The sequence below is a fragment of the Hemicordylus capensis genome, chromosome 3 (assembly GCF_027244095.1).
Source record: "Hemicordylus capensis ecotype Gifberg chromosome 3, rHemCap1.1.pri, whole genome shotgun sequence".
Taxonomy (NCBI): domain Eukaryota; kingdom Metazoa; phylum Chordata; class Lepidosauria; order Squamata; family Cordylidae; genus Hemicordylus; species Hemicordylus capensis.
The window spans coordinates 264,028,683-264,056,537 of record NC_069659.1 but is presented as its reverse complement, the minus strand read 5'-3'; the positions used below and the strand labels follow the sequence as shown (position 1 = coordinate 264,056,537).

Here is a 27,855-nt window from a genome sequence, read left to right as displayed (position 1 = left end):
CATTTGCTGTGATTGTAATCAAAACTATATAACAATATCAATATGTTATGACAAGGCACCCCTTCCCCACTTTATAAAAACTAGGAATTTGTGCACTTGGCATGAATACCTAAGAAAAGTACATAGGCTGATTAACCAAGAACAATAGATATTAATGTGTATAACCTCTGAGTGACCAGAAATTAAAGATAGCACATCTGTTCTGAAACATGGAGGGTGGTGTAGCAAATGAAACTGCCCTTCCTCCCGAAATGATTCCCACCTTTGAAGGGGCTGGGTAGCATGCAACACTGCTCACAGTGTGTGTGTTCTCTTGTTTTGTATGAACTCTCACTCAGCTGCATATCCAGGTAGATTGATTCAGAACTTGAGAGTGTTGTAAAACTCTCATAAGAATTTCCTTATTTGGTTTGTTTTTTCTTGTGCAAAGGAAAATTCCAACATCCCACTGAAAGGTCCCATTACCATCATTTTTTAGTTAGTGCTCAAGCCTCCTTTAAATTGAAAAGGCAGGCTTCCCCCCCCCCCAGTCAGTGTTTACTTTTCCCTGAGTGCATGTTAGGTTTTGTGATGCCTTGAAATCTTAAGCAGCGTCAAGATTTCTTCAGGGTGCATCTGTGAACATGATATTCTGCTCCAGAAATCATGCTGCAAAAGAAGCTCTGCAGTCATTCTGTATCTCTGAGAAATGCAGGGGCATCCTGGCCGCCTGACACAGGAAAGCTCTGCATTTTAGAAGTATCATTTTGTTTGGTCTGCTTGTCTCTGCCCCTTTTTCAAAAGTCATCTTTTAAAGTTACACCTGTTGTTTTATTTTGCTTAGGAGTTCAGACTCTGAAGAAGCATTTGAGACACCAGAATCTACAACTCCTGTAAAGGCTGCACCTCCACTACCACAGCTGCCACCTGAAGTTGCAGTTTTTGACATAGAAGAACAGGAAATAAGACCTCCGCTTCCTTCAGAGGACACAGGTAACAAGTAGAGTGAATGGGTTGGGAACTTTAGGGCGTGCATGGAAGGTCACATGAAATATTTACATTTCTCTTCAGTTTGATTTCACTGGGACAGAATGGATGGCACACTCAGGGACAAACTAGATTGTCACATTAAATCATGTCCTCTTGCCCTGTGTGTACAAATTAGGGATGTGCATGGAACTGGCGGGGGCCTGTTCGAAGTCGGGGGTGGGACAACTTTAAGGGTGGGGGAGAGTGCACCCATTCTATCTCCCCTTTCCCCCCCACTGGTGCTTGCTTGAAAACCGGTCTGGTGGGGCAGCAGCATACCTCCCTGCTTCCCCCTCCACTCTTTGGACCAGAAGTAGGCAGAAGTAGCTGGCGCACATGTCGTGCACGCATCCGAGTGCAATGTGCATGCGCAAGAGCTACTTCCGCCTACTTTTGGTCCAAAGAGTGGACGGGGCAGCAGGGAGGTATGCTGCCGCTCCGCCGGACCAGTTTTCAAGCAAGTGCCAGTGGGGAGAAAGTGGAGGGAGGACTAGGTGACCCTCCCCGACCCTTAAAGTTGTCCCATCTCCGCCTTCCAACCCGTTGAACCTCCTGGTGTTCAAAATTGTTTGGAGACTCGTACAAGGGCCTCCGAACAGGTTCGTTTACATCTATAATTTGTGTCTGTAAAGAGCAGCTGTGGCGGACTCAACCTTTTTAAAAAATCTGCACTGTCTCAGAGTACTTTGCATCATGTGCCATATAGTTAAAAATGGTTACCATTAGGAGATGTCTGAGCATTGAAGCTCTGGTTGCTCCTGATATAGGTGGTGTGGAGAAATGGTTAAAATTTGAGAGCATTACCAATAGCAAAACTGATTGGTACACTCATATGGATCCTGATGTCAACACAGATGGACTTGAACAGGCCTGAAATAAGAAAAAGTATACACAGCCCTAATGTAAAGCAAAGGGATTAATCAGCATACCCAACACAACTAGCTGGATTTTAAAACACACTTATTCATATCTTCTTACTCTGGTCTTTGCTCTCTTCAAACCCCTTTTCTGTGTTGGGGGTGGGGGGTGTCAACTGCTGGTTTCACTGTTGATTTAGCATTCTCCCTCCATCTCCTTTTGCCCCTCACCATGTGTCTGTGCTGGTAACTCATGCATCATACCTCTAGCTATGCACTGTTGGAATGGAATATAATTTATTTATTTAAAATATTTATTCCCAGCCTCTCCAATGCACTACTGCTCAGGGCACAACATGAATAAAACAGATACAATATAGGACAATTAAAAACAAACTTTAAAAAACATATTAACAGATCAGGCTAAAATGACAAATTTTAAGAATTTTGAAATTAAGTTATCAATAAAAGCTAAACTCTAAGAAACCTAGCAGATAAAAGCAGCAGCAAAATATTTAAAAGCTTCTCTAAAGAGATTTGTCTTCAGTTGTTTCTTAAAAACACCAAGGGAGTGAGCATGGTGAAGTTCTTCCAGAAGGGCATTCCAAAGTTGAGGGACCACCACCGAAAAGGCCATCTCTAGTGCCTGCCCACCGGATCTCTGTTAGTGGTGGGGCCATGAGCAGGACTGAGATGCTGAATGGAGGGCCCGGGCAGGTTCATATGGGTGATCACAGTTTGACAGGTACCCCGGGCCCAAGCCCTAAAATAGGGCTTTAAAGGTCAAGACCAACACCTTGAATCTAGCCTGGACACGGACCAGTAACCAATGATAATGCATATATACAGAACAGAGAGAGACTAAGATGTCAGTTCTGTATCTTTTCTTATAACAGATCTTTTTTTCTCAAATAGTAGTATTAAGCTGTTAGGTTTTATTCAAGTTTCTTCCAATTTAGGAAGACCTGGGTCAGCTCTTCTGGAATGTCCAGCTTGACCCACCAAGCTGTGAATGCAGAGTTAATATTATGTGTGAGAGGAATTAGCTCAATATATTGAGCTCTATATTCTTGTGATATCTACAGAAATCACCAGGAAAATAGTGCTGAATGCCTGTCTGGTGCAAGTGCAGCTCTGTTGCAAACAACGTGATGGTGCTTAGGACATGGATGGCTATGATTTTAGTCATGAAGCCTCCATATTCCCTATAAAACCTAAGGAAGGTTATCAAAACAGCCAGCTAGTCATGACTGGTCCATGCAAACCAAATGCAAGCAAACGCTTTAATTACAAATCCAGACTGTCATTCACTCTGAACCCACTGATGGTTCATGTTCTTTCCTGTTTTCTTTCTATACTTTTCCACACTCCCTGTCTCCTCTCCCACATGCCTTTTGCCAGTGGGAAAAATTGTTGTTGAAATGTGCTTTGTTAATTATTTTGTATTTTGAGAATTCTGCTCTGAAAGAAAACCTGCATTTTCCATGTCAATCACAATTTATTCATGTTTTATGTCCACAAGTGACGTAATACCCCTATTCTTTACATTCGTATATTATAGGTGCCTCCTATTTCCAGGTAAGCCTCTCTTGGTTCCTGGATACCAGAAATGGCTCTACAGAACAGCAATTTCCAAACAGTGGCTTGAAATCTACTCTTGAGTATTATCATGTCAGGAGTGTCCGATATAACACGAAGGGGTCTGATAAAGTCACGGCTCTCATGATGCCCCATTATTTATCAGTCCTGTGAAAAACAAGAGTGCTACATTGTATACAAACGGAAGGTTAAAGGTGGAAAATAATGTGTTTGGTGCCACCGGTGTGTGTGTGTATGTGTGTGTGTGTGTGTGTGCAGGATCTTTAAAAAGGAGGAGAGCCACATGTGTGCTGACTCCACGTGTGGGTTCTTGGGAGGAGCGCTGCCACAGCAGGAAGCTGCATGTGGAGGTGGAGAGCAGGTAAGGACCTGCTGCTCTCCTCCTCTTTAAAGGATCCCGCTCACCACTGCCCCACTCTCACCCCTGGCGGTGCCAAACCTGTGCACGAACCTCAATTTGTGCACATCCTTAGTGGAAAGGTGCAAACAGATCACACAGGTCAGTGATGGTTAAAACCCAGTATTGAAATTAGAAACTTGGGTTACAGTGAGAGTTACTAGATCCTGATTTAAGATAAGCCATGGGGCTTTATTAGTGTGTGAATCTGTGGGATGTGTGCTGAGCTACACTTCTTCAGAATTGTGAGCGTGGACATGTTGCATTGAATGTAAGAAAAAACTGCAGATGTCTTGCTAATGCAACCTGCAGCCCATAAACAGCTCATGGGCATGCTAAAACAACCCTGTGTTCCAGAAGAACCAGCTATCTGAGGCTGCAGGTCCATTTCATACTGGGGGCCAGAGGAAACCATAGGAACAGACTCTTGTCACAAAAAGGCATTAGAAAATTTAACATCAAAATCTTGCTGATAGTTCTAAATGAGCACTATACACTGTACATTGCACTCCTCCCCCCCACTTTTTTTTTTTTTTTTTGCTTGTTAAGAACTCCACCCTAAAAGATCTTTGTTCTGGTCAGATCTTAGTGGTTTGTGAAAGTAGCCAAAGCACAGTACCAGTAGCATGGCAAATCCTTGCTGGAGACTGTGTAAAATGTATATGTTTCTTAATGTAATGGCAAAACTCCAGCCTCTGCCGTTAAATGTCATAAATAGTGAAACCCCTTTGTTGAGGCTGCTCCAAAGTGAAAGGGCAAAATTCCTTTCATTTCTGACTCACTTCTGGTGTCAAAAGGGCAGGATCTAAAGAAGCCTTCTGTAGCCACAAAGCTGCATTGTCCAGCTGCTCAAGTCTTCCTGCAGTGGTGGTTCTGCAAGAATTTTTCTCTTTCCCCTAATGCATGTAGCAGGACCCATATAGTAGTGTCTCAAAGTTATCTCTAACAAAATATTGCCCCCCCCCACAGGAACATAGGAAGCTGCCATATACAGAATCAGACCATTGGTACATCTGGCTCAGTATTGTCTACACAGACTGTCAGTTGCTTCTCCAGGGTTACAGGCAGGAGTCTCTCTCAGCCCGTATCTTCAAGATGCCAGGGAGGGAACCTTCTGCATGCAAGCCTACAGCATTCTTCTCACAGCAGCCCCATCCCCTAAAGGGGATATTTTACAGTGCTCACATGTCGTCTCCCGTTTAAATGCAAATCAGGGTATACCCTGCTTAGCAAAGGGGGCAATTCATGATTGCTACCAGAAGACCAGCTCTCCTCCTCAGACCAGCTCTCCTCCTCACACAGTGCATGCTCTCTTAAAGTTGGGTCCAAATTTCAGCATAAGCATATCCAATATCCTGAATTACTCCATCCCACCCCCAAATGTAGGGAGGTGGGTTTATATCCTTTTTTACAAAAATAAAAAATAAAAAAACCCGTGAGCCTATTGTAACATAAAGGTACTGGTGGCAAATAAGCTTTGAATGAATTCGGGATAAAAATGGGGCCTTCTAGTTGGTGGAACTGAATTTGCTAAAGGATGCTTCCAGATTCAAGTTTTGCAGGTGATGGTGACTATTCCAAATAGCCTCGGTGTATCACAGTAAATCCCAGTCCTGTAAGCCACAGTAGTCCAGTGCAAAAAGTTATAAAAAATCCACCTAGTGCTAGCATTTCATGACCTGAATATCTCATTCCCCAGAACACTTAATTGATTGAAACCATTCAAGTCTCAGTGAGGGAGACCAAGGTTGCAATCCTGAGAGTAAGTATTCCTGGTATAAGCTCCAATGAACTCAGAGGTGCTTACTTTTAAGTAAACATACTTAGTACTGGTCCACCTTAAGTGGCACAGCCAGGAAATGTTTGACTAACAAGTAGAAGGTTGCCGGTTCGATTCCCCGCTGGTACTATATCGGGCAACAGCGATACAGGAAGATGCTGAAAGGCATCATCTCATACTGTGCGGGAGGAGGCAATGGTAAACCTCTCCTATATTCTACCAAACGAAACCACAGGGCTCTGCAGGTGCCAGGAGTTGAAATCGACTTGATGGCACACTTTACTTTTACTTAGTACTGACTTGCCAGTTTAAATCAAAGCATTGCAACCAAGTATGGCTGTTACTGTCTCTTTAACAGTAACTTGATCATTGTCCAAAAATGAGCTCATTGTGTGAGAAGTGAACAGCAGCTCAGCTGGCAAGAATCATTCTAATTAAAAAACATGTAACAAGAGCAAATCCCAAACATAACCCTTGGAGAGTGGGAAAATCAACCTTGCATCAAACCACATCCTCTTATTAACATTTGGTTTAATAGAAACTTGTTCTTTTGTTATCAGAATAACTTTAACTCTGAGCTTACTGTTTCTATATTTTGCAACGTAGAACTATGTCTGAAAGCATGAATTGGGTAACAAGAACTCAAGGAACAATTATGAATCGTCTGCTTGCTAAAGTGTCTGTTTAGGATCTCAGTGCCTACCGAAAAATACACAACTAAAATGCAGCAAGACCTAGAACTGGATTAATCATACATGTTTAGTCCACCACAGGAATGCTTCTTTAAATCACTCCACATCCTTTCTTTCTCCATGTGGTGAACTGCTTGTGTATTCAGGCTCACCATGCAAAATGGGCAATTGTGTCCAGAGTGCACCAGATATTTCATTTATTATTTATTTATTTAGAATATGTATACCCCACCCCTCCAGTACACTATTGCTTGGGGTGGCTCACAACATTAATAAAATAGATACAATGTAAAATAAAAGGCTAATAAAGTTAAACCAGTCAAGTTAAACAAGTTAAAAAACCCGGCTAAAACCACATTTAAAATTGCAGTGATTTTTTTAAAAAAAGTTTAATTAAAAGTTAAAATTAAAACTTTAAAGAAGGAAAAGTTTGTAGTGGTGTTTAGAAAATGATTTAATCTCATGGCGAGTCCACTGCACATACGTTACCATGTAAGACAGAAGATTGGGCTACAGATCTTGGTGATGTGCTAACTTCCCATGTGCAGGAGATTTCTGGTATGTGTTCTAATTTTTTTTAATAACATGGCAATTTTTCATCGGCACTCTAATATGCTATGGTCCGTAAGGACTGAATTGTCATGATTTTTCTGAACGTTTTAATTGCTTCCAACTTGGGAACTTGGCAGGTAATTTCTTGAACATGCCAATGCAGTGCGTTATAATTTCCCTTGAGCCACTCCAGAGACTCATTACTTTAAGTGAGTACCTCATGGGACGCCCAAACTGAGCAGCATTTCTAGACCATGTCCAGATAGGTTCACACTTATGTGTGCTGGGACACATGATTTGAAGAGTTGCATGGTCCACCTCTTGCTAGGTTGTGTTCTTTGGGGCTGCAGATTATAAATCTAACAAGTCAGAAAGAACAGTTCTAGCCTAGTTTTTTTATTTTATGAATAAAATATCTGCCAGACAAACTGATTTTCTATGTTCACATCTATTTTTATTTAGATGAGAATAGTCAAACGTGATTTTTTTTCTCAACTCGCCCCCCCCCAAGGGAAAAAAGTGTACAGTTCTGGAAGCTTTTCATAAAATATGTATATTGACCCTACATCCATTCTTACTGCAGTTATGCAGCCCATAAATATACTTCCAAAATGAGATACTTCACTGTTTGTATCTTGCTAATAACATGTTGAGGAGAGCCGGTGTTGTGGTAGCAAGCATGAATTGTCCCCTTTGCTAAGCGGGGTCTGCCCTGGTTTGCATTTGAATGGGAGACCATATTTATTTATTTTACATGTGAGCACTATAAGAAGAACTACAGGGGCCGAAGCGGCGAGGTAGATGACTGGAGCACAAATGGAGGAAGACTCAACCCAAATCCAACAGATTACAACATAGAGCACATTTGAAGATCTATGCCCTGGCAATATGGGCAGCAAAGAAGAGATTCTATTCAGCCCGTATTGTGTTGGCAAGTTCACATCCAACAGAGTTGTTCAGGGTTGTCAAGGGCTAGTAAGTGCCCCTCCTCTCTTGAATCAGAACTTGGAACCATCTATTACCCGCTGCATTTTTTGTGGATATTAATGCGCTTTTTTGTGAATAAAATATCTCGTATTTGGGGTGACTTGGATTCAGACCCCACAATTACTGCAGTATCTGAATCGGAGGTGTCCAGAGACTCCTCTTATGTGGTCAGGCTGGATCAGTTCCAGTTTGTGATTCATGAGAATGTGGACAAGCTGCTTTGAGCGATGCGGCCTACCACCTGTTCTCTTGGCCCTTGCCCAACATGGCTTATACTATCTGGCAGGGAAGTAGTTGTAGAAGGCCTAGTAGAGATCATAAATGCTTCTCTAAGGGAGGGCAGGATGCCTCCTTTCCTTAAGGAGGCAATTGTTAGACCTGTGTTGAAGAAGCCTGTGTTGGATCTCTCAGAGTTAAGCAACTATAGACCTGTGGCTGGGCAAGGTAATTGAGAGGGTGATGGCCTCCCAACTCCAAACAGTCTTGGAGGAAACTGATTTTCTAGACCCGTTTGAGACTGCCTTTTGGGTGGGCTATGGGATGGAGACTGCCTTGGTCGGCCTGATGGATGATCTCCAATTGGGAATTGACAAAGAGAGTGTGACTCTGTTGGTCCTTTTGGACCTCTCAGGGGCTTTCGATACTATCAACCATAGTATCCTTCTCGAGTGTCTGAGGGGGTTGGGGGTGAGAGGCACTGCTTTGCAGTGGTTCCACTCCTACTGCTCGAGCAGGTTCCAGATGGTGTCCCTTGGAGTTCTGTTCTTCAAAATTTGAACTCTTGTATGGTGTTCCTCAGGGCTTCATATTGTCTCAGATGTTGTTTAACATCTACATGAAACTGCTGGGAGAGATCATCAAGAGATTTGGTGCAGGGTGTTATCAGTATGCTGATGACACCCAAATCTTTTTCTCCATGTCAACATCATCAGGAGAAGGCATAATCTCCCTAAATGCCTGCCTGGAGGTGGTGATGGGCTAGATGAGAGATAAGAAACTGAGACTGAATCCAGATAAGACGGAAGTACTTTTGTGTGGTGTCGGAACTCGGGAGATGATTTTGATCTGCCAGTTCTGGATGGGGTCACACTTTCCCAGAAGGAACAGGTTTGCAGTCTGCAGGTACTTCTGGACACAAACCTCTCCCTGGTGTCCCAGGCTGAGGACGTGGCCAGAAGTGCCTTTTATCAGCTTTGACTGATATGCCAGCTACATCCATTTCTTGAGATAAATGACCTCAGAACAGTAATTCATCTGCTGGTCACCTCCAGACTTGATAACTGCAATATGCTCTATGTGGGGATTCCTTTGTACATTGTCTGGAAACTGCAGTTAGTCCAGAATGCCGCAGCCAGGTCGATCTTTGGGTCAAATCAGAGAGACCATATCACTCCTATCTTAAAAGATCTACACTGGCTGCCGATATGTTTCTAGGCAAAATACAAGGTCTTGGTTATAACCTATAAAGCCCTAAACAACTTGGGCCCTGGGTATTTAAGAGAATGTCTTCTTCACTATGAACCACACCACCCATTGAGATCATCAGGAGAGGTTCATCTGCAGTTGCCACAGGCTCATCTGGTGGGTACTTGGGGACAGGCCTTCTCCATTGCTGCCCCGAGGCTTTGGTACATGTTCCCTGCTGAAATAAGAGCCTCCCCATCTCATTTAAAAGGCAGTCAAGACACATTTGTTCATCCAGGCTTTTAGTTAGATAATGTTTTAATAGTTTGATGATTTTTAAAAGTTTTAATGTTTTAAATTTTAAATTGTTTTAATGAATTAAACTTTTTATTTGTTGTTGTTGTTGTTGTTGTTGTAAACCGCCCAGAGATTTGCATTTTGGGCAGTATGCAAATATGATAAATAGATAGATAGATAGATAGATAGACAGATATTCTCCTCAGGGGAGGGGGACACTATGGGAAGGGCAGCTAAATACACCTAATGGTGTATTTAGGTATTTAATATTTTGTCGTTGATATTCATTATAATAATGAATATGTCATCCAATGTTATTATATAATGCTGAATTCAACATTCAACTAAGTTTACATATGTACTAGAATGATATGTATTGGGGCCCAGTTGAGTCCAGCCCACCAGGTCCGGTTCCAGGGCCCATGGGTAATGCTCACTTTCGGTCCCAAGGATCAAAGAAGAATAACATGGTTCAGGGCAGGTATGGGCCAAGCTCCAAACACAATATCTGAATATCAAAGGAGCCAACAGCAGGTAAGGTAGTCAGACAGAGGTCAGGTTCTAGAGGCAGCAGTATTGTGTTTTAGGTGGGTTTTATCATATTTTAGTGTTTTGTTTTATGGTTTTATTGTAAACCGCCCCAAGCAGCAGTGTGCTGGATATAAATATTGTTAACAATAAGGTCTGAAATTTTTCAGGTGGCCATGTTGCCCAAGAAAGGCAGTGAGAATGGGTTCTAAAAGGCAGCAGTAGAGAGGGAAGGGAGCAGGAGCTTTGTCTGGATAACTGCAAAGACTGAGGAATAAGCTCAAAATCTAAGACTTTATAGGACTTGGTGGATAGGGATTGACCCTTTGGAGTATTCAGACGACAGGGTTGGTACTCCTGCCAAGGTAGCACTGTGATGAATTACTGAATTTAGTCTACAAGACCCTTGCTTGACACAGGGTAAAATGCTGGTAATACACAGTGTGTGTGCTTTTCCTTAGCAAGTCAGAGTGCTTTCTTAAGTAGATAGAATCTCTGACTGATATCCAAAGAACTGCGCAACTAGTTCCTTCCGCCCAAGGGTACTTTGGCTTCTGTTTCTTGAACAGCAGCTCTGCCATGCCACAGAGCAACCTAGTTATTTAGCATGAAGGTTTGCTAGCTTAAAAAAAGCAGTGGGGTTAATAAAAAGCTATTGCCACTGGGCATACTCAAACCCATGCTTATGCCTAAAAGGATCTTTGAATCCCAGATAGTTTGATTTCTTTGTTTTGTTACTATTCAAATAGTGGTTTTGCATGTGTGTTTAACACACACAGCGCTGCAGGGCTTTATGTCTATTATGTGCTCCCTACAACACATAATAAGCATGCTTCCAAAATGTACGTTTATGGTCATTTCAAATAACTCATGATTTAGGCATGCATTCATTTGTGTGATGAGAATGGATCACTTTCGGAAAAGCGGGATGTTGCATATTAAACATGTGTGAAGTTGCCAGGGATTGGGAATGATACAACTAGCAATAAACGATTTTGGCAGACAAAGGCTTTATCTTCTTCTTCTCTTTCCTTTCTTTTCCAATCACATTTTAAACCTATGATTAGCCTTTGAAAATGTTTGATTTTGTCATCATTTCCATATACATAAATTAGGCCAAAAGTTTAATCTGTGGCTGTAGTTAAATAACCATAATTGCCCATTGGAATACTGAAATGTGCTGTGAATATCCTTTTGGCTTTGCCCCTAAATGAGACTTTATTGGACCACATGCGGAGTAAAATAATTGCCAGGCAAAGGAGACTCGGGCAGCTCATCCATTAGATGTATGAATGTTGACAGCTAGTATGATGCAGAGTATTTGTAGTTTGATTCTTCATCATATATGCATTATTTTCTGCTTGGTGGCAGAATGGAAATGTAATTGTTTCTGCCAATGGTCATGAAGGGGGGAAACAGAAGCAATTCAAATTGATTAATGTGGTGTAATAGTTAGATTATTGGGCTTAGAAATGGGAAACCTTTGGTCAAATTCCTGCTTGGCCATGAAGTACATTGGGTGGCCTTGGGCAACTCACCATCTCTATGTCTTAACCGCAGGGTTCTTCTGAGGCTAAAATACAGCTCAGAGTTGCTTTAGGGACAAGTGCAGTAAAACTAGTCTAAATAATCCACTCACTGTCAGTACAATTCCAAAGTACCTTGTCAAGTTTTTCTGTCTTGTAGAGTATGCTATAAGACTAGGTGCTTCATGTGTGCTTAGAGCCTTCTTTGCCCAACAAAGGAATATAGAAACTGCTATATACTGAGTCCATTGGTCTATCTAGTTCAGTATTGTCTTCACAGACTGGCAGCTGCTTCTCCAAGGTTACAGGCAGGAATCTCTCTCAGCCCTATCTTGGAGAAGCCAGGGAGGGAACTTGAAACCTTTTGTTCTTCCCAGAGTGGCTCCATCATAAGCACATAAGGACAGCCCTGCTGGATCAGGCCCAAGGCCTATCTAGTCCAGCATCCTGTTTCATACAGTGGCCCCTCAGATGCCACTGGGAGCCTAGAGGCAGGAGTTGAGGGCATGCCCTCTCTTCTGCTGTTACTCCCCTGCAACTGGTATCCCCTGAGAGAATATCTTACAGTTCTCACACTTCTAGTCTCCCATTCATATGCAACCAGAGCAGACCCTGCTTAGCTAAGGGGACAAGTTATGCTTGCTACCACAAGGCCAGCTCTCCTCTCCACCATATTGTCGTCCTATTGACATCATATTGATGTCCATCATCAATCATACATCATATTGTCCATAAGGTAGTCCAGAAGTATTTCAGAACACAATCAATTTACAACAGTGACCTAATGAAAGTACAGTCATCCCTCACCAACTGCGAGGGTTCCGTTATTGGAAAACCCTGCAGTTGGCGAATTCGCAATTGACAAGGCATTATAACCAATGGGAAAAGGGGACTAGGGGAATCGTGGTCGCAAAAAGACCAAGAAAACCCCCCAGTAAAAAATAGAAAAAGCCCCCTGACCACCAAAATCCACCCCCCTAAATTTCCAAAAAAATCTTGCCAAACCGCAGATACCTAGGTTGCGGTTGGTGAAACTTGCCACAATTTCCCAGTTGCAAATACTAAAATCCGCATTGGGAAACTCGTGGTTGGTGAGGGACAACTTTATTGTAAAGTGCAAAACTGCATAATTTTGAAGAAGTATCCACAACTACATATGCAGTCTGTTGGCTTCTGAGTTTCCTCTTACAACTCAAAGACAGTGTGGATTCATTTTAAATAGCTGTCTGGGAGCATCAGTGTGATATTTTGCCTCCAACAAAACCCAAAATAGGGAGCAGAATACTAGGGCTTATTGGGAAAGGAACAGAAAATAATTTGGAATTTGTCTTCCCACATAAAAAGATGGTTTGTTCCTACTTTAACTGCAACATACCTTAGTTCAAGGCTTACTTTAGCTCATATTACACAGTGGGGCTATTCTCATGATCAGCAAAAATCAGGCTAGCCTCTGCTAGCCCAATTTTTGCTGATCGTGAGAACCACTGGGCTCAGCTGCGAGCCCGGTGGTTCTAGAGCAGGTAACCCACTCAAGTACCCCTCCCCTTAGCCCGGGTTTGCGAAGCGAGCACTCCACAAACCCGGGCTATCTGATAGTGAGTAGCCATGGTACAGCTCTGCACTGTGGCTACTCATGAGTAGACCCCCGGAGGGGAGGCGAAAAGCCACCTCCCGGCTCTGGGGGTCTCCCCAGTATGCCCTGTGCATTCACGCAGGGCATACTGTGGCTTCCAGGGGCCACACAGCCCCCAAGCTCCCCGGCCCCCGCCGGCTCTGTCACAGAGCCAGCAATTGTGTGGGCGGCCGATCCAGCCGCCCAGCGCTCCCTCGCTGCTCGTGTGCGGGGAGAGCGGGTTTAGCCCACGCACCCTGCTGAACCGGGTGTCACTGATCGTGAGACCCGGTCCAGTGTATAACAGAACATTATATGTTTAGAATTTGGGGTCTGTGGATAAAGATAGTTATATAAATGCAATAAATAAACTAGAAAAATTCAGTGGGGAGCAAACTGGATAAGCAGTCTTTCTGGTTTAATGACACCCATCCAGTATGGACTTCAGTGCTGAACCAATTACTTTGAACTCTGAAGAATAATTTATGACAACTTTTTAATAATGCACTAATGATTTGCAACATCTTAACAGCTGATAATCCACTTGCTTCTTTTAAAAATATATGTGTTTGTTGAAAATAGTTTACATTTGAACCATTTGAGTTTGAGCTTCTTAAAAATTATTTCCCATGGTTTTTGCTAAATGTTCTTGTTTTTCCCCTAGTTATTTCAAGCTAGACATTCCTGACTGATCACTTTCTTGTTTGCTTTTATAGGGTTCTGCTCTGATTCAGTATCAATAACTGATGTTTCACATAGTGAATCAATTGAAGAAAGTCCATTCCATCCTCCGCCCCACTCATTTTCTACTGTTTTTGATGAAGACAAGCCCATCGCTAGCAGTGGGACTTACAACTTAGACTTTGATAACATTGAGACTGTAGATGCTTTACAAGCAGTAGATCCTAGCTCTCTGGACACCAGAAGTCGTGACTCCAAGGCACATGTTCGAAGAAAATCCACAGATTCTGTTCCAATTTCTAGATCTACTTTGTCTCGCTCCCTCAGTTTGCAAGCTGGTGATTTTGATGGAGCGTCTTTTCTTGGTAATACTGAGACAACAGGTTCAGCAACAGACACATTTAGTACTGGTTCAAGCAGTGCTTCTAGTACTCTTAAGCGCACAAAGAAGCCAAGGCCAGCTTCCTTGAAGAAAAAACAATTGGCAAAGAAATCTTTGGACGTTCCACCAGTGCAAGAACCAGAGCCCACCGATAGTAAGCAAGATTCTGCTGACTCAAGTGGAGAAAAAGTGTCTGAAGATAGAGGAGAACCCACTGAAAGTGAGTGTACTGAGGCTTCCCAAACTGCTTCTGAGAAAGAGGAACCATCTGCTGTTTCTGCAGCAACCTATCCTTTTGAGCCAAATAACTTTGAAGAGATTAGTGATTTTAGTGCTGGAGAAAGCAAAGTACAAAACTCTCCACCTGCCAGCAAGAAAGTTCTCTCTCTTACAACGGCACCGGAAGCTGTGGAGGTGACACCATCTGACACTGGAGGACAAGAAGATCCTCCAGTGAAAGGCTTAGCAGTGAGGCTGGAGTTTGATTACTCTGAGGAAAAAGGCAGTGGCGAAGAGCAACAAGAAAGTAGTCCTCTGCCCAAAAAAGTGGGCAAAAAACCTGGTGCCAAAATGCCACTCAGGAGGCCAAAGACTAAAAAGACTGTGGAGAAGCTTGACAATGCTCCCACCACCCCAACCAAGGCACCTGCTGATCCAAATGAGATTCCTGTCCCCAAAGGTTCTTATACTTTTGATATTGACAAATGGGATGACCCCAACTTCAACCCTTTTTCTTCCACTTCCAAAATACAAGAGTCTCCTAAACTGCCCCAGCAAACTGCAACAACATACACCATTGATCCAGACATATGTGAGGACTCTATTGACCCTTTCAAACCTTCTTCAAAGGTAGCCAGCTCTCCCACAAAATCTCCTGCCTCCTTTGAGATACCAGCTAATGCTAGTGAAATCAATGGAACCGAAGGAGACATCCTAAATAAACCTGTGAAGAAGAAGAAGACACCACTCAAGACGTAAGTCAAAGTGTAGAAAAAGTTCTGTTCTGTATAAAGGGTGTCCCAATTAACAATGGTTGTACACTTTCACATAGGTACATTCTAAGTAGGGTTTGTATGTTGCACCCGGACCAATGAAGACATGAGACACAGAATTATGGCAGTGAAGGGGCCACAACTTTATTAAAATAATAAGTGGAAGGGAATGGTTCTCCACCCCCATACAGTGCTTTGACTTCAGGCATGCCACCAGAGGTGCAAGCCCACCTAAAACACCATGGGCAACACACCTTGACTCCAGGCCGCCCCTTGCTAAATGGCAGAGGCTGCCCTCCTTAGCCAACCTAAGGTCAGGCAACTGTCCAAAGCCTCACCCCACTGAAGCCACAGACCCTTTCAAGGAGGTGATACTTAAACAGAAAAGAGTGAGTCCAGCCAGAGCTCCCTTAGCCACAAAGTGTCTAGGGACTGACCGGGGCTCCTCTTATATCAAATGCAATGTAATCATTGTAATCAAATGTAAATCAAATGTAAGTAGTAGTAGTAGTAGTAGTAATAAAATAATAATAATAATAAATGTATGCCTAAGGTGCTACACCAGCCCTACACTGTTGTTGAACTCGGCACTGTACCTGCCACAGTGTGGGATTAGCCTAGCTTGACCACCCACCAAACATGCAAACTGCTGCCAGCCTCTCTTGCAAATCTTCTTACAAGTCATCGAGTCTTAGAGCAGAAAGGTAAGCCCCATTGCCTCTATAAAGCTCAGGTGTGGAGAATACAACATTGTGACAGGGAAAGATCCCACACTGGACACCCTCCGAAAATGAAGTGCTGGCCATAATAATAGGAAACATCTACCCATGTCCCTACTGATTATTCTCCATGCCCTATTGGGTCCACCATGGCTCTGTGCAACCCTCTGAGCCCTGTGTTGCAAAAAGCTGGACCAAATTGTAAGGATACTCTGAATCTAATGCGAAACTACTTCAAAAGCTCTAGAAGCCCTTAGGGAGATGGCAAGCCCTACTTGAGCTCCCAAATAATCTTGTCCCAGGAACCAGCCAAGCAGTGTTCCTAGCCAGATCATGTGCCCGCTCGTGGGCCCATAACAATGAGAATGTCCACAATCAGCACCCTGGCAAGCCTTGCAGGCACCCAGGGCCTGTCACACGCCAACACAATGTTCACAGTGTCCCGCCCTAAATGCCTATCGCAATGCTGTGGTGGCCAAAGCACTTCAGCAGCAACGCATGCAATGCTTTAGAACTGCAGTATGCCAGGGTTCATAGCTCCGCCCTCAAGCCACCCATGACACTGTGGTGGTAGCATCACCACAACAGAAAGTCATATAGCATTTAAAAACTGCAGTATGCTATGGTGCTTAGCTCCACCCTTAAGACCCAGTCATGTTGCCACAATGGCATGTCAGACTGCAGTGTTCCAGGTTCTTGGTTCCTCCCTCAAAGCCAATCCATGATGCCGTGATGGCCACATCAGTTAATCGGAAATGCATACAGCATTGCTAAACTGCACTACTCCATGGGTCTTGGCCCCGCCCTCAAGGCCCATCCACAATGAGCACACATTTCTCAGGACAGAATTACACTAAGGTTCTGAGGTCCTCCCTCAAGTCCACTGTGACACAACCATGGCTGTATGCATTGAAGGAGAGCAGCTCATACTGAACATGGCTTCAGGGCGCATGGCCCCATGCAGTACAATAGCTAATCCCCTTCATTTAAAGCCATATCTGTAATATGCACCCAGCATAGCTCACATGCTACTGTTGGAGAGCGACTCTGTCAGGAGAATCATCCTCGCGCCAGGGCCCCACTACACTGCTCTGTATTGTTCAATTTTAGTATATATGCTGCTGAAACATTAAAGAAAAAAGGGGGAGCATGAATACTAACATTGAAAAGGGGGCTTCCCCTGTGGAATGCCAGACAAGTTTAACCACCTCTAGCAGTCTGAATGAGTGGGTGCCTGCCACCAGGCCCAGAGGCTTCTTCATCCAATGTATGCCATATCCTAAAGCCCCTCTTGTGCCTAGCCATACAGGCTTAAGACTAACCTTTTGTGTCCAGCCATGGAGGCTTAAGAATAATCAAGTCATAACTGAGTTATACTGAATCCAAAGGATACCTAAAAGGCAAAATTCACTGCTTTCTACTTAGATAGCCGGCAGCTCAATGCTAATATTGCTGATATTGTCCCCAAAATACCCCAGGTAAATGGCCCCACAGCCGCTATGGCTCCTGTTTAGATCTAGTCCTTGTGTAGGGGATCCCCAAGATACATATATGAATGAGATAGGGCTTCCCCAACAGAGAACAGGATTGTTCACTAGTGACTCTGACACTAAGAGCCAGCGTGGCGTCCTTAGCCAACCTAAGGTCAGGCAACTGTCCAAAGCCTCACCCTGCTGAAGCCACAGAACCTTTCAAGGAGGTGATACTTAAACAGAATGTTTAGAGTGCTGGAATAGTGCTGGAATAGGACCGGGGAGACCCGGGTTCAAATCCCCATTCAGCCATGATACTTGCTGAGTGATTCTGGGCCAGTCACTTCTCTCTCAGCCTTACCTACTTCACAGGGTGGTTGTTAGGAAAAAATTAAGTATGTAGCACACCACTCTGGGCTTCTTGGAGGAAGAGTGGGATATAAAAAATGATTAAACAACAACAAACTCTGAGGGACTTAGCCTAACTAAAACCCTCATGCCGAGTGACTTAGAGGTTTATGTGTTAATTGCAGGAACTGCTGTTGGTTAGCGGACTAAAACTGAGTCCAAAATTGCCCAAAGCACTAATAGCTAACACACATCATAGTGACAAAATCAGGAGACTAAATGACAGCCTGACTAAATCCTGCTCAGTATAAGAGCCCCTGGCTCAAGCAAGGTCACTAAGGCAAGCCTTAAGGATGTTCAGGGAGGAACATATACATAGCACCAAATCCTTTCATGCATGTGGATCCCCTGCAGAAACCTAGCAACAAATAATCTTTTGTCCCAGCCTTCAACTAATCAATCAAGGGATAACCTGCAAGAGAAAACCATAGATGCTACTTCTCAACCCCAGCTCTAACTCGGGGCCCACAGGGACGGCTGTACTTAGATGCTTTCTCCCATAATTCCCATGACGATAGCAGCATCCACCTGGGGGGCATGCCTGTCAAACTCTCCTGGTAACTTAGCAGAGAAGCCCGGGATGAATTCCACTGGAAAACTGACCCGGGGCACTCTAAATAGCAGGTGGCCACCATCCCATTTAGCACCGTATGCCCCACATCACTAATAAAAATAATGATGCCCATCGTATTACAATTCAGTATTGGAACAGGGATGACCTCCAGGTAGGTTGGTCCCCCAACATTGTCTCTAGGACTGTGCGGTGGGCCAAGCAGTTAGCTCCAAGTATTCTCAAATCGGTACATGCTAAAATTACTTCCAGCAGTGGCCTGCTGCCCATCCTTTAGGAAGTAGCATCCTGGCACTGGGGTCAGCTGGAGCAAATTGCTGTTGCTCCCCACCTGGGGAAATGGAGGATAAACCATCTGGGGCCTTACAAAAGCAGATCTGGATGGGACCCTGAAGGTCCTCCAACCAAACTCCCTTTCCTATGCAGGAAACTCCCACAGCATCCCCCACAGGCAGTTGTCTGGGCCTTGGTTGAATAACTCTAATCTAATAAATGAGAGCCAGTGTGGTGTAGTGGTTAGAGTACTGGACTAGGACCGGGGAGACCCGAGTTCATATCCCCATTCAGCCATGAAACTAGCTGGGTGATTCTGGGCCAGTCACTTCTCTCTCAGCCTAACCTACTTCACAGGGTTGTTGTGAGGAGAAACTCAAGTATGTAGTACACCGCTCTGGGCTCCTTGGAGGAAGAGCGGGATATAAATGTAATAATAATAATAACTACTACTACTACTACTACTACTACTACTACTACTACTACTACTACTAGTAATGGCAGGCCCATCCCTGTAGGATCCAGACTGGCCTATGTTTGCAAACAAATTGGCACACATCCCTGGACCTGCAAACCACAACCCTGCCTGTCTCTCTTTCTGTTGTCTATGGTGTCTGGTTGCCATATGCTAAAGCAGGTCCTTGATCTGGCAATGCCAGAGACAGAACCTAGGCTTCTGTGCAAGCCAGCAAGTGCTCTGCGACCAGGCTATGGCAAATGCTGGCAAGCCCCTGCTTCCCCCCCCCCCCGTGAGAACAAAACAAAGATATGAAAAGACTGAAAAGGGGAAGGAAGAAGATGCAGGTAATAAAGCTATGCCTGTTGCTTATGATGGGCAATAGGAGAAAAGCCAAATACCACAGGGCACTGGGCAACCCTGAATATGTCCATGGGAAGAAATAAGAATCACAGGGAATCATAAGAGGGAAGGAAGAAGAATCACATAAAGTTCCCAAGAGGCCTCCCATTCAGACACTGACCAGCCTCAGGCCTGCTTTGGTCGAGCAAGTTTTCTGCATGCTGCACCTTCAAGCCATCTGAATTAGCACCAAAGATTCAATACAAATAAAAACTATCCCATAGGGGTTCCAACCTTCAGCCCCTGGGATCTCTCTTCCCCACTGAGCTATGTGACCAGTTGATTCCTTACTAGGCACAGCCGTAAGATTGCACAGGCAAGATTTGAATCGGTGAATGTGCACTAGCATTCTGCGAGCAAGCAGCTGCGATCCCCCAACCCGACCCTGGCACCTTGCAGAGATAAAGTGTGAGGCTTGTCTTTACATTGCTCACACCTGTAGTCTCCCACTCCATTGCAACTCAGGGCAGACCCTGCTCAGCAAAGGAGACGATCCATGCCCCCCCATCACAAGACCAGCTCTGCTCCCTTTTTCTTTCCCTTTAGAACTATAAGCAGAAGTCTCTCTTCTTGCCCCACATGGTGATGCCAGGGAGTGAAGACAGCACGCAGGTAGCCCACCCAGATGCAGCCCCATCCCCTGAGGGGGGCCTCTCAACATACTCATATGAAGCCTCTCACAGAAAGAGGAGAGGAAATGGGGGAGGTGATGATAACCCAAGAGAAAGCTCCCAAACCCCCACCCACACCACTAAGGGGACCCAAAATGCTAAGCACAAGCAAAAAAGGGGGGCCTGCTGGCTATTTATCAAGTGCCTCTGCCAATGAGGAAGCATTCCCACATGGCTCACCCAGATCCCAGGGCTGATCCTTCAAGATGTGGGAAAGAGGTTGGGGGGAGGTGCCCAACGAGCTTCCCAGGAGGAGTGACCTAGAGCCTGTCACCCCCGAGGACTCAATTCAAGGCCCACTCCCCATTCTGTAAAGCTCTAGGCCTCGCTGCTGCCCAGAGATGACACCGCCGCCAAACGAAAGCACCGAGGGAAGCAATCCTAACACGACCGTTCAGGTTGCTTCCCTAAACAGACAGAAGGGAGGCTGGGCCGTGTCACACTGGAGGATCATAAGTCTCCCAAGATACGCTCCCCTCATGTAAAGGAGCCAACAGGCTCCCTTCTGTGCCTTGTGCTCCACTCAAGGAGCCAAGGAACTACCACAGCAAGCGGCTAGATTGTGTTAAAGTTCAATAGTTCAAGACTACTGATGGATTTTCTTTTTTCTTTTTAAATTGTTTCACAACATCCTTATCCAGTGACCTTTAGTGTTAAAAGCATCATATGTGGGTGGGTGGTGTGTTCACTTATTGGCGTTGATTGATAAGACTCACAATGTAACTACATTTTAATCTTTCAGTACTTGGAGAGTAGACATGATTTTGCTGAATGCATTGTATTCCTTTCATTTCAGAGGCTTGCTTAGATATCTTGCTATTTGTGCATCGAGAGTTAAGATATTGCACAGAAACTGCTTCTGTATAGAGATATGCAAGCCAGCTAGACCTCAAGCCAACTCAAACCAGCTCAGTCTGAGGGCTCGACCTTGAGCCGGATCTGACTCTATTGCATGGCCAGGCCACACAAATTGCCCACATACATGTGTAGTGGCCTCATCATAACGGCCACCATTTGCTCACAGAGGGCCGAAACGGCACCAAAACAGGCTGAACGAGCCCATAGGTGACCAGGGGGAGGGGAACTGCCAGAGGCCACCCCACGGCTGCTGCAGCAACCCCCAAGGCTGCCAAAGCCCTCAGCAGCAGTAAGTCCACCTTCTTTTAAAACCAAATTTAACATCCATAGCACCCCCGAACCAATTCTAATTCAAAGAGAGTTGAGGCCCCATTCAGGGGGTGCCAAAACGGAACATGCCCAGTCCAAGTCTGGTTCGGACTCAAACCAAACTCGGCAAACCAGTTTTGTGCACATCCCTGCTTCTGTTGAAATCAGCAACAGGCACCCTCACTCACAACCTGGTTTCCTGAACTGAAGCATTTGGGTGTGTACATTCTGTCAGCTGAGTTTCTGCCTGAGACTATGACTGAATCCCTACATCATTCTAAGAAAAATCCTTGCAATTGTTTTGGATAAAATATAAATATTCTTTCCCACATTGAAAATGTTGTGTATGTGTACAGCTGATATACTTTGATGGTCAGTCAAATAACAAGAACTGTTCTCAGGATTAAAGGCTAATCTGTAAAGCCTTGGTCATGTGAGAACAATTTGTGCAGATTTTTTAATGAAAAGAGCTGTTCATATAATCAAAAGACATTCTCTGAAATAGTTCTGTTTGTTTCAGTGGCTTACATATTGTTTGAGATACAGTATATTGTATAACAAGAAGCCACAAATCCTAGTAAAGTGAGTTTACTTTTCTGTTGACAACTCATGCCTTTGTTTAAGACTGCTCTTGGGTAAGTTGTTGTAGGACTGCTACATGGAAGTTTCATTTCGGCTGTATAAAATTGTTACAGATGGGCATTTTGCCTTTTTTACCTGTAGATGAATATCTTATGATTGAATTTATATCATAATGTATTTGGCAAGAGGCAGTTGTTTAGCATATGCCTTGCAGCCTGAAGTTTTCTGGCTGTGAATTACTCATTGTGGATTCCTGCCTCGCCTCTATGTCTTTCTGCACTTCTGCCATGTGGCACCACTTGCAGGCTGGTTATTTCAGGATATAGAACTTTAAATTACTTATTAATGTGTTATATTCTTGGAAACTCTAAAATTGTATAAAGTAGTTTGTTTTAGAAACTCAGTCGGCATACTGAATTGAAACTTTGCACATTCTGGCCAGTTCTTAGAAACTTTTAAAAAAATGTTTAACTAATCCAGTAGTCTACTGTTATATTTCCAAATGCTTGCCCTTGCTTACACTGAGTTCTTACTAATTGCCTTACTTTAGGCACTACCTTTTGTCTTCCAGAGATTTTTGCACATAAAATTTATAGTGATTTCTAAATGTATTTCTGTACACTTCACTTTAGGTTTGAACATTAGAGTGTGTGTGTGTGTGTGTTTGTATAGATAGATAGATATGAAGTATGTTGATTAAAGCAGAACCAAACAATTCAAACATGAAGCCAACTTTTTAAAAAAGTGTATAGTCTTTAAAAACCACCCTGAGCCAAATTAGGAAGGGCGGTATAAAAATTCAATAAATAAATAAATAATCTTCATGCTTTATGAAGAAGGGAAGTGATTTATGTACTATTGTTTTTCACTTCCCTAAAATCCTCTGTTAACCAGATTTAACACTTGTTTGAAGCATGAAGCTATATTACTGTTGCAATTCTTATAAGCAGGCACAGTACTACGTATTGGGAAAATATCTTATTCTAATAAGTAGTTTGATATGTTCCTAGGCATATAGGCCTGACAAGTAAACATTTTAAGTTCAGCATCTCAAGTGTGAGTTTGGCCACACGTCAAACAAAACTGTCAGAAAAATATTACAAGTATAGTGTTGAAAAATTGAGAATAAAGGGTTATGACTGAAACAACAACAACAAATATTTATATACCGCTTTTCAACAAGAGTTTCCAAAGCGGTTTACACAAAGAAATAATAAATAAATAATATAAGATGGATCCCTGTCCCCAAAGGGCTCACAGTCCAAACGAAACATAAGATAGACACCAGCAACAGTCACTGGAGGTACTATGCTGGGGGTGGATAGGGCCAGTTACTCTCCTCCTGCTAAATAAAGAGAATCACCATGTTAAAAAGGTGCCTCTTTGCCAAGTTAGCAGAGGAGAAACAACACTGGACGGCATCTCAACTAAGTTTGTCATGACTAAGCAAAATTAGTCAGATTTAGTTAGTCATGTCTCACTTCTCTGACTTCAGTGGTTCTTAGTCATGACTAGCCTGGATGTTGCCCATTGTTACAAGTGAAGGGAGGAATGTGGAAGATAAGGAACTTACTGCAAAAAAAATCATTCTTATTCCTTTGGAAGAGTGTATTTTTAGAAGATGATGTGATTTGGTAAGTAGATTCATCTAGTAAGAAGTTCAAAGCGTACAGGGCCTTCTGCATTAACACTAAAGCATTTCAAATTATTTTGAATCTTTTAAAAAACTTTTTTTTTTAAGTTGAAAAGATGTGTTGGTTTTTAAAATTATGTATGAGATTTTGGGGTAATTTATGATTGAGCTTGGTTATGGTTGAGTGGAGAGGAAAGCAGGAATTTGATTCTCTACTGGTACAAAACTTTAGTTTACTTAGTAGCTGTGAATCCCTCAGAAGGTATTGAGATGGACACTCTTCTTTCACCATTATTATATTTTAATTCCATCATGGAACTCAAGGCAGTGTATGTAAGGGTCCCAGGCAATCTCCTGTCCTGGCGTTGACCAGATGAAAACTGGTTTGGCCTCAGGAAGGTATTTCTGTCATGTGCCTTTTTTCCTGCATTCCTTGTGGAAAATATAGTTAGTTGTATATTCTGACTGCTAGTAGTATTTGACAGTTAGGATTGAGGGTATTTTTCTAAACAGAGTAAATTCTTCAGTGTTGCTGTATCTGGGACAATATGTTGGGATCCCACAAAGCATCACAACTTTTCTTTTAAATACCTTACCAGCCTTAGAGCTACATCGAGCATTAGACTTATTTGTTTCTTTTGATTGGACTTTTTCAGGGTTTTTTTTGACATTTATATCCCGCTCTTCCTCCAAGGAGCCCAGAGCAGTGTACATACTTAAGTTTCTCCTCACAACAACCCTGTGAGGTAGTTTGGGCTGAGAGAGAAGTGACTTGCCCAGAGTCACCCAGCAAGTATCATGGCTGGATGGGGATTTGAACTCAGGTCTCCCCCGTCCTAGTCCAGCACTCTAACCACTACACCACACTGTCAGGATTCAAGCCTGCAGTGGGTCTTGAACTGGTGACCTGAGGTAACTCAAATGTGGATTTAATTCCTATGCCATCATATAGCTCTGTCCAAAGGAGAGAACTGCAGGGAAACTACAAGGAGAGAGTAGACCATGCAGTAGGCCAGAGTGGATCATGATATACTTCCTGAGCCCCAAAGAGAAGCATTTGAGCAAATGGAAGAACAGCTCTGACTGATTACATACTACTTTTGCAGGAGTTAATTTGTGGAAATATTTTTTCTTTGCTTGTGAGGGTCCACTTCGACACACTTGGTGAATTCAGGCCTACAGTATTTATATTTTGAGTCAGTTTAGTCTTCCTAAGGTTTAATCTGTTTGTTTGTTTGTTTGTTTGTATAACACATTTATATACCTCCCAAAATGCAAGTCTCTGGGCAGTTATGCTATTTATCCTAGCATAAAATCTATTTATGCTAGTTAATTGGGTCAAGATTGGTTTCCTATTAACAACACTGATGATTTGTATCCAAGCACAGTCTCTTCTGATCACTCTGGAAAACCACAGCCTTACTGTGTTTACTGTCTCAAGGGGAGATCTGTTTTGCTTAATTTTATAGGAGACAAATATCATGTTCCAGTGGTTCTCACAAATCAGTTGATTTCAGCACAACAACTTTAGGTGCACCCAGGTGACATCTTTTGTATTAAAAAAATAAAATAGACTATGCCGTTAGTATATTTTAACGGCATATCAACCATTAAAAGCACACACAGGGGTTTCAGGAGAATTACTGTTTGGGACACAGTTGAATTTATTTACCTGCTTATTTATGCATTTTATTGTTGTTTGGATGTCAGTTATTCCAATGGTTTTTACTAAATATAAAGCATCTACACTGGTTATTCAGGAAAGTAGTGACCTATTTTAGATTAGTGCCTCAGCAAGTCATTTGGCAGGAAAGCATCTCAAAGGACAGCTGTTTTGACATGAAATGTGTCAGCTTTCAACATCATCCTTTACAAAAGTGATGTGATGGCATTCAGGTTGACAAGTGCTGGAGCAGATAAAGATATTTTCACACCTTTGTGATAGACACCTTTGCAGGAGCTGTGTAAATCTTCTGGACATGTCAAGATAGCCCAAATCATGGAGATCTAGAATGCTTTGATTTGTTGATTTATGTGTGCAACTTCTAAAAAGTATAGGGTTAAGAGCATTTGGTGTTCAGGAAGCCATTACTCTCTCTCTCTCTCTCTCTCTCTCTCTCTCTCTCTCTCTCTCTCTCTCTCTCTCTCCCCACCCCCTCTCTCTCATATATCCTGCTCTTCCTCCAAGGAGCCCAGAGCGGTGTACATTGTTAAGTTTATTCTCGCAAGCCTGCAAGGAAAATTAGGCTGAGAGATTAAACGACTGGCCAGAGTCACCCAGTGAGTTTCATGGCTGAATGGGAATTTGAACTCTGCTCTCCCTGGTCCTAGTCCAACCACTACAGTATGTTGGCCCTCATATTGCACACAGTGAGGTCATTGACCAGGAGGGAGGAGAAGGCTGGTTTAACTCAACCCCCCCCCCCAAGACAGCTGCTGCTATGTTGCTGGGACACATCCCATCTCCAGATATCCCAAAGTGCACTGTGTGACATGTGTGATGCATTGGGGAATTGCCCCCCCCTCCCATCTCTGTATCTACTGAGGCTAAACATAGGCCCAATGAACACACAATCTTGGAGACCAGGTTAAGGGCTCGCTTGAGCCCTTAATCCTGGCTAAGAGTTGGGTATGAAAGCAGGGCTAGGTGGCACTGCTGGTGATTATCACACACAGCCTAACCCAGGCTGGGCTTTCCTAGCGTGGGTTAGGGTTTTCTTGAGAACAGCTTCAGTTGCTTGTAAGTTTATGCTGACACATTATTTTTAAGAAAAGTCAGCCACAGGAGATTGCAATCCTGAGTGAGGAGAGGGGGTAAAGTATCAGCAGGAGAGGGAGTGGAGATGCTTAACACTTCCTGTCAGAGCTAGAGTTGCCATCATTTTGTTGCCCAAATACGGGACATAAGTCGGGGGAGGGCATCTTGGGGCAGGGCCATCATTTCTGCATGAACTCTCTCTCATCCATTTATTTTTTTTACACACTCCTTTCTGTACACATGGTAGAATACAATGCAATGGAGTTCTCTCTTCCTTTGTAAGTCTTTCTTCTCTCCCGGAAGCAGTGTGGAGGTGTATCCAATCCAAGCCTGGACTGGAGGCTCTAAGGCAGGGCCGTTCTTTGGGGCTCCTGGGGGAGTAGATGGTGTTGTGCCATGAAGGGGTGCGGGCTCCACATGATGCTGCCAGGGAGGGAGGCTGGAGCCAGGGAGATGATGACACCCAATGGGAGAAGCACAGACATGCCATTGCTGGCCAGGCAGTCCCACTGCTACTGGCGCTGGTGGCAACCACAACAAGCAGCACACACAGATGAGCTCTCCAAGGGTGCACCACCTCCTGCCTGGCTGGCTGGCCATGTGCACTGTTTCTGGCCGAGTCGGGCTTGTGGCCCCTTGCTGAGAGCCTGGAGCGGGGCTCGCTGATCTGACCAGGCGGCAGCAGAGGAGGAGCCCTGCAGGCTGCTTCACAGCAGCTCCAGTCACCCTGCAGCTTCCGCGATGGTTGCGCACCAGCCGGCACGAAAGTTATGTGCAACTGCATGTAACCTGTGGTTTGCCCTTGAGACAATGGCAAAAAAAGACACACCTGTTTATCCCCTACGCTTTTACTGTAGCCCTTTCTTATTTCCTTGGGTACTCTTTGACATTGTGTGCATTAACCTAAGCCATTCAGTGCAGAGAGCAGATGGCTAGTGTTATGAAAAAAATAATCCATTGATAGTGTTTAAACAGACAGAGATAGACATCAGTCTTGAAAAATAGCTTTTATAGAAAAGAAACGAGTGGATGGGAGGAGACTGTGGCTTGATTCTTTTTCCATTTGTTTGGTCCCTTCCCTGCCACCATGAATAAAGACAATGGGCCTAATCCAACAGCAATAAATGTGTACCTAAATCTCTCAGTGGAATTTAAGTACTTAATGGTGGGCTTTAGTTGAACTGATTTCTGTGGGCCACCAGACTGCCTGATTTTCCCCTCAGCTGTTCCCAGTGTTTGAAGATTATATTGGCTTCCTGAAGCAGCAGAAATACACAGTGATATTACACTAATTTCATTAATGGAGTGTCTCCTTTGTGTCAGTTAGTTCCTTCTGTCTGTCTGTCTCTCTTTTTGTCTTATTTGTCTTAGGATGGTTGAAGATGTGATGTCTGTGTGTTCTCTGTTGTAAGTAACTTTACACTTAACTGTGCTTGATATTGTCAGAA

At 43.6% G+C, this 27,855-nt stretch overlaps 1 protein-coding gene across 15 annotated transcripts in view; it reads left to right on the top strand.

The window, feature by feature from the left end:
* TACC2 (transforming acidic coiled-coil containing protein 2) overlaps positions 1 to 27,855 on the top strand; it is a 272,500-nt gene that overhangs the window by 191,363 nt on the left and 53,282 nt on the right. For all 15 annotated transcript variants that reach the window (XM_053309046.1, XM_053309047.1, XM_053309040.1 and 12 more), the window contains 2 exons: positions 824 to 972; positions 13,956 to 15,276. In XM_053309046.1, the coding sequence (XP_053165021.1) occupies positions 824 to 972; positions 13,956 to 15,276 (1,470 nt within the window). The remainder of the gene's footprint in view (positions 1 to 823; positions 973 to 13,955; positions 15,277 to 27,855) is intronic.